The sequence below is a fragment of the Echiichthys vipera genome (assembly GCF_963691815.1).
Source record: "Echiichthys vipera genome assembly, chromosome: 22".
NCBI classification, from domain to species: domain Eukaryota; kingdom Metazoa; phylum Chordata; class Actinopteri; order Perciformes; family Trachinidae; genus Echiichthys; species Echiichthys vipera.
Window position 1 is genome coordinate 9,524,677 of NC_139847.1, and position 7,876 is coordinate 9,532,552.

Here is a 7,876-nt window from a genome sequence, read left to right on the forward strand (position 1 = left end):
AGGCTGTGGAGATGACTACACAGCGTAAAGTAAAAAAAAGCTTATAGGATTAAAAATGTAGTCTGTGATGACACTGGGCCAGTTGAAAGATCATTGGTGCGTTACCAAACAGGTGCAGGGGTCCAAGGGGTGCAGGAGGAAGGGCCCTGAGTCTGTTAAAGCTCCTGCACAAGCATTAAACCCCCACACAGGTGGTTTTCATGAGCCGGATCAGACACTTCTTAACCTCTGTCTCCCTCTAATGTCAGCTTTTGATGCTGCTGGAGCAGGACAGGGGCACCTTCACAGCTCCTAACGGTAGATGGAGCCTGTAACCTCAGCCAACCAGCTAGAACCAGTGGGGGAAGAAGGACTCGGAGCTTTTACTCCAGTAAAAGTAATAATAACAATTATAGAAATACTCTGTGACAAGTAAAAGCCCAGGGGTCCAACTGTTACTGAAGTAAAAGTATAAAAGCATCAGCATCAATGGCCCATTGATAGATTCATGTTAATATCACTTTAATGTTGCAGCTGGAGCTATTACTTTTATACTTTATATACTGCTGTGTAGCCTAAAACAATATATGTTATTGTATTTGTTGAAAATATTTTGTTTATTGTTTATTGAGGATCCCCGTCAGCTGACGCACAAACGCCAGGCTCCTGGTTTTAAAGTTTAAGATAAAACATATACTGGAAATACACAGATAAAAAGAAAGGAATAAACGGAAGAAAAAGAAACTTCTTCAAATGGTAACATAAAAAACTAACTTTTTTACCCCAAAATTTCTGTATTAAATTTTGCAGAGAGGCAGAAATAAAAATCAGTTACATATTGCATAAAACAACATGAATCCTGCTATCCCTCCCAACAACATGTCAGACATACAGTCACAGTAAACATATAACATAAGTAGATAATTAAGGTAAAATAGAGTAAGAACTGTAAATAATAGTTAAAATAAATAAAGTAAAGTAAAGAAAGAAAAAAAGGGGGGGAAATTTCACTAACTCTTCAGTCTGGAAAGTGACTTTACATGCGTCTTAAAGGCTTTTTTACTTGGCATTGCCCTGGTATTTAAAGGAAGAGTGTTCCAGTAGACCTTGAGTATTGTATAAAAAACTGATTCTGAAAAGTAACTAAAGTTGCATAATAACTGTAGTGGAGCAGTAGCTCAGTCCATAGGTGACTTGGCTGGGAACCGCAGGGAGCGTGGACTGGTGGCTGGAGAGGTGCCAGTTCATCTCCTGGGCACTGCCGAGGTGCTGTTGAGCAAGGCACTGAACCCCCAACTGCTCAGGGCAGCCCCCTCGCTCTGACATCTCTCCATTAATTGCATTTATATAGGTCCTGTTTGTGCATGTGTGTGTATTTCGGGCCTGTGTGTGTAACGTGAAAAATAATAATAGAGTGAAAAAAATCAAATTTCCCCATTGCAGGATAAATAAAATAATTCTTCTTCTTCTTCTAAAAGCACAATTTTTCCTCTGAAATGTTGTGGAGTGGAAGAATAAAGTATATTAAAAAGGAATTACTCCAGTAAAGCACCTCATAATTGTGCAATAACGACTGTACTTATGTCAACTGGTTGTATGTGTTTTATCTGGTGGGTTTCTAATCTAATCTAATCCAATCTAACCTAATCTAACCTAATCTAACCTAATCTAACCTAACCTTATCTTAGTTACTTGTTACATCCAACTCTTTATTCCCAGTCGTTTCTGTTGAAGTGACCCAGAGAGCAGCGACAGAAGAACCTCTGTGATTGGTCGGATGTTCCTGCTCTCAGCAGAGGGGGGCAGCATGTGCGCTACAAATAACACCAGACATACTGTCTCTGCTCTGCGGGTCAGGGACACGGCTCCATTTAAATTAAAGAAATAAAAAATAAGAAAAATAAGACAGGGGGCACATCACATTTAAAAGTAAGCATAACATCTAGGTGGACAGTTTATTTTCACCCCAAAGACAAAATAGAGGGAAAAGAAATGTATCAGTGCTTTTCTCTTGTTTATTATAATTAAATAATTAAATGATCAAATAAAAGCAAACTTAAAACTTTCCCTCAAGTATTTGTTTCTTTAAACAATGCAAAGAAATCATCTTTTAGACCTGGGGATTTTGGTTTATCTGTGCATGTGACAATACACACATTAGGACGTGTGTGTGTGTGTGTGTTTGTGTGTGTGTGTGTGTGTGTGCGTGTGTGTGTGTGTGTGTGTGTGTGAGTGTGTGTATGAGAGAGAGAGAGAGAGAGAGAGAGAGAGAGAGAGAGAGACTTCTTGTGGTTGAGCCTATTGAGTCACTCTTTAGTTAGACATTAGTGAGAGAGGATGCGGTGGACAAACTCTCTTTCCCATCAACTCCACTGCTCATCATCATCATCTTCATCCTCATCATCATCCTTCTCCCACAGGCTACATCCATCCGTTTCGCGCAGGAATAATGTCAGCAAACAACACCACGGAGTCGACGCAGGTGCGGAGTTACACCTGCGTGCGCTTTCACGTATCCGCCGTGTCCTTCTCGGTGCTGCTCTTCTTCAACCTCATCATCAACTGGACCATCCTTCGCGTGGAGCGGCTCCGCAGTCATGTCCGCTTCGTGCTGGTCTTCCACCTCCTGGTATCCGCCCTGGTCCACCTGGGGATGAGGAGCGTCTTCTACTACCAGATCCACCTGGACGCGCGGCCGGGGCGCTCCGCCTGCCTCGCCATGGTCACCGTTCAGATCAGCAGCGCCTCCAACATCCTCCTGACGCTCACGGTGATGGCTATGGACCGCTATTGCGCGGTGTGCCACCCGATGCGTTACACCTCCACCTCCACCTGCACGTCGGGGCGCTGGCCCTGGCTGGTGGGTGCGTTCACCTGGCTCGTGGCTTTGGTGATTCCGCTCGGTCTGCTCCTCCACCCGGACTCTCAGAACACCGGCTATAACGGCGTGTGCGGGCCGGATAAGCTGGGGAAAGGCCAGCTGCAGAAGGTGTTGTTCATAGGTGTGTGCACTCTGCTCATACTGTACAGCTACGCGAGGATACTGGTGGAGGGGCGGAGGTTAGGGGTGCTCAATCGGCGCAACCGGGCCGGCTGCAGGACGATCGCCCTGCACTGCAGCCAGCTGGCGGTTTACATCCTCCCTAACTTTGTGAACTACGTGCTGACGGTGTTGTTCAACCGGGGGCTCATTCAGCCCGAGACCAAAGAGCTGTCAGCCGTGGTGATCTTCGCTTTCTTCAGCTTGGCGCAGTGCGTCGCGCCGGTCGTGTACGGTTTGCGTAAAGAGGAACTTCTGGAGCAGCTGAGTCACAGGTTCCCCTTCTGTTCCCGATACTTGAAGAGTGTCCTCGGCTGGACGTGGCACGCCGACTGGCCACACACCCAACACAAAACACGGTACGTCCCAAAAGATGCATCCATTAGAATCCATTCGGAAATCCGGGTACCATGTTCTCTTAAGTAAGTACCGAATGACTTATTGATGAGAACAACTTTTTAGCTGTTAAGAAATTGCTCTTGCTGGTGTTCTCACTTTCTAAAAAGTCATCAAGTCTGCAGAAGCTCAAAATCATTAATAAATATGGCACTTTATGAAGCGTAATCAGGTAGACCATTTTCTCCACAACCTGGCAACCCCAAAGTGGTTATAACTCATGAAATACCAACCCTAAATGAGGCTATTTGTTAACCATTAATAAAGCCATTACACGCTATCAGAAAGTGCTGTCAAAGTCTGACATTTTAGTTACGATTCATGTTTATGGATATTTCCATATGGGGAGAAAATTGGTGTGGCTGCCATATCAGTGGAAAACATGTAATTGACATTTCCACTTATAAAGTGGGTGAGTGTCACGTGAAGTCACATGAAATGATGAACACAGAGATGACAACAGCTTATCCAAAATAAACATTATGCCCTACTCATGTTTTCCTATCCTCCGTCAATGTGCAATAAACCACAGAGATGACAGACCTGCATTATCCTCAACCCAAACATACCTCCACACATCCATTTATAGAGAAACTACCCTTTACTGTCTGCAGTGACGCTGAGCTGATCCCACTAATGATATTTTATGCCCAGATCAATTGCAGGGACAAAGCTTCTTGTTGGAGGAGACTGGCCTTTATGCTCCTACTCTCATGTCTGTGCGTAAATATGAAGGGAGCGAGCCGGTCACATAGGACCCGGGGAACAGCAGACCTTTTTTAGGGGGGAGGGGTCCGATGTTCACCACTTTACACAGAAAGGGTCCTATGTTCCCTGGTCTGTTATTTTTTCCACAATCAGTGCTGAATTCCCCGGCAAATAGGCCTATGTAGACCCGAACACTAGCCCCTAACACTGACCCTAATCCTGACCCTAACCCTGACCGAAACCGTAACCTCTAACCCTGACCCTGGCCCTAACCCTGACTCTGACCCACACCGTAACCTCTAACCCTGACCCTGACCCTGACCCTGACTCTGACCCACACCGTAACCTCTAACCCTGACCCTGACCCTGACCCTAACCCTGACTCTGACCCTAACCGTAACCTCTAACCCTGACCCTGACCCTAACCCTGACTCTGACCCACACCGTAACCTCTAACCCTGACAAAATGCTGAATTAAATCAGCTGAGGCAGAGGCTTATGCGACCGGGGGAACATGGGACCCTTGAAGAGCTATGAAGCCGCCAGCTGGTGGTTAGCTTAGCATAGCTTAGCCTAAAGACTAGAAACAGGGTGAAACAGTTGCCCAAAGGTAGCAAAACCAGTCTTGCCAAGACTTAGGTTAAAATATTGATGCCACTCTTTTGTTTTGTACGTCAAAGAATGACGTAACACCCTTTCAAAATACGATTTCCGGGTCCAAAAGCTCTGTTAAAAAACAAATACAACGGTCGAACATGTGAACAATTACGATCACCTCTTTGGTCAGTTAGATGTATTTTTGCATTGATAGGAAAGAGATAAAATGACAATTACGTTGTTTTTTTAAAAACTCAAATCTGTTTTAACAAAGGGGAACGCGGCACTGCAGCGTTGTAGAAATACGAGGCCTGGAGCGGCTTGGACCCAGAAATCATATTTTGAAAGGGCATTACGTCACAACTTAGCAGCCAGATATTCCCCCGCTTTGTATGTGACAGGGGAACATAGGACCGAACCCTACCCCTAATACTGACCCTAAACCTTTAAGGAATTGGGGGGAACATAGGGATGACCCTGTTGTTTCCCTGTGCTTCCAGACTTTATGCTAAGCTAAGCTAAACTAAGCTAAGCTGCTTTCTCTCTGTAGCTTATTTATCATACAGACATAAGAGTGTAACCAAACAACGCAAATAAGAATTTACAAAGATATCAAACTCTTGCTTTGATAATTGGTTGTTATGCTGTTCCATATCTGAGATGTTTTATTCCTACAGAATTATTGTTAATCATAACTAAAACACTTTTCAACACTAAAATACCTACCACTCGCCTACATTTGAGTCCGCACACTTAAGGGTCTCCCCAGAATGATGTAAGTCTTTGAAGAAGGGGGATTCATAGCAAGATAAGGTCACTTGACTGAAAGAAGCATGGGAATAGTTGATTTGCATATGGTTTGATAACACTCTGACTAAAACCGCTACTATGACTGCTTCAGATGGGCATTCATTGCCTGATTTGAGGATGAAACCACCGTGATATACTTTCTTTGTTAGTGGAAATTTGAGCATGTTGGCCGTTTCACCACAACAAAGGGTCACATGAGCTCATCCCTGAACTTTTAGTGCCATTAGAGGTTATTTTTACCCTCTCTTTCTTCTCAGGGAGCGAACACTGACAGCACTGACCATCGTCTCCCTACAAGTCCCGCAAGTCCCAGAGGAGGAGGAAACAAGGCCAATGTCAGTCAGGAGTAACTCACATGACCCGGAGTCATGTCAGGGCGATACGGACAATGCCTGATGGGGAAAATCAGCTCAATTGCAGGATCTTGACCGCAGCAGGTACATTTGGATAAGTGGCTCAGCTCAGGGCTGAAAGGAACTAAAAGCAAACAAAACCAGTCCTATGAGGTTCTTCCTCATCAGAGACCTGGCTGTGCCTCGTTATGGCACCATCAAGAGACATCAGCACGTCGTTTTGACAGTGGAGCACATGCTGGAGCTGCCCAGTGACGAACAGCTGAGGACAGTATGGTTTCAGAAGAAGTGGGCAGTTCACTTATTGTCCATTGTCCTGGCTGGTCCAGAGATTTTCAGCCCAAACTTCATATCACGAGCCCACTTCTGTGACCTCGAAGACACAAACCCCTCTCCATCATTTGGGATTAAAATAACCAGAATGGAGGATATATGTATTTAAACATACCGTCACTGTGAATGTTGTTTCCCTGTGTTCATTAAAAACTGACTTTTATGACCACTTGAGTATTTCCAGCGCCCTTGAAATCAAGAGAGGGGTAGTCACATGCACTTCTCTTTCTTGCTGAGCGTTAGATGAGAGGATACCTAACCATGTCTGTGGGGGCGGATGTTGTTTCAAATATAAATACAAGCGCTAAAGGGGAGACACTACAGGTGAATAGGAAAGACAAACAAACAATAATACTATGAAACCTCCCCAGTTGATTACTTACATTAAGACAATTATTACGATTTTTGCTGAAATGTGCTAATTTGCATTCAATTTCAGAACAGAAACGCAAACATCGGATAAAGTTTCATCTTGTTGACATATTAGAGTCACATATTTTTACAGAGGGAATTATGGATATCTCTTGTTATGACTCCGTAAATCCGAAAATACTGGCAACAGCCTTTAAAAGAGTTGATGCCGCTCTGGAACCAGTTTTCCTGGGCGTTTTTTTGACTGAAGAAACAGGAAGAACTGGTTCAAGATTGGGCACCGGGTCTGAACCGACCCTCAAAATGTCTTGGTCACAAAGGGGTATGGGAGCCCAAGGCCCCCGGGAGCTTGACGGCCCGGTTCAGGATCCAGGCTTGTACCTAGCTAACTGTAACGGGGCTTTAGCTTCACATTTAATTGAGTGATATTGTTATCCATCTTCTTGTCTAGTTAACTCTCAGCATTACAGCAAATTAACAGATTGCCCAAACTGTTTCCTTTTGGGCAAGTTAGCTTAATATTACACAATTTGGAGCTAAATCCTCATTACATTAAAGCAAAGATGATTTCTTTACTCTTCCTTTGAACGTTGCTTCTGTAAATAATTAGCACTGCTAAAAACAAAAAACAAAAAGGACATTATATTAGTAGTGGAGTGTCAGAGGGGTTGACCTGTTGCATACCGAGCTCGTTATTTAGTTTTTAGTCAGATGGAGCCACATATGCCGGGGAAATTCTCAGCGTTTTAACCCACAGGACCCGCAAAGTGCTGGAAGAGCCGTCAACATCTCTCAGTCTCACACCTACAGCAGCAACACTTGTCTAAGCAGTGTGTGTGTTTGTTTGTGTGTGTGTGTGTGTGTGTGTGTGTGTGTGTGTGTGTGTGTGTGTGTGTGTGTGTGTGTGTGTGTGTGTGCAGGAGGGGGTTCCTGTCTTTATTTCAAAGCGGCACATAAGCAACAGCATTTATCTGATTGTTTAGCACTTACTGGCATTCCAGCGAAGTGTTGATGCCCTAGAAGAGCCTGGACTGCAGAAGTGAAAGCAAAGTTGAAGGTTCTTAAGCATACAACAGAAACAGGAAGTGAGTTTGGCGAGAAGAGGGAGTAAAAATGCTTCGCTGGACTTTTTTTTTTTTTTTTGCTGAGCTTCAATATTTAATGTTTTTTTTTTTTTACAGGTTAGAAAAGCTTGTACAAGAAACCAGAATACAAGTCAGTGTAGTTTGTCTTTTAAAGGTCACATTCACGCTGAGAGAATATTCAAAGAATCTGACATGAAAGAAGC

At 44.0% G+C, this 7,876-nt stretch overlaps 1 protein-coding gene across 1 annotated transcript; it reads left to right on the forward strand.

The window, feature by feature from the left end:
* Positions 1-2,341: 2,341 nt before the first annotated feature.
* Positions 2,342-6,345, forward strand: LOC310964328 (odorant receptor 131-2). Its single transcript, XM_083937411.1, has 2 exons — positions 2,342-3,378; positions 5,788-6,345. The coding sequence occupies exons 1-2, from the start codon at positions 2,429-2,431 to the stop codon at positions 5,924-5,926; spliced, it is 1,089 nt and encodes a 362-aa protein (XP_083793537.1). The 5' UTR covers positions 2,342-2,428; the 3' UTR covers positions 5,927-6,345.
* Positions 6,346-7,876: the final 1,531 nt, after the last annotated feature.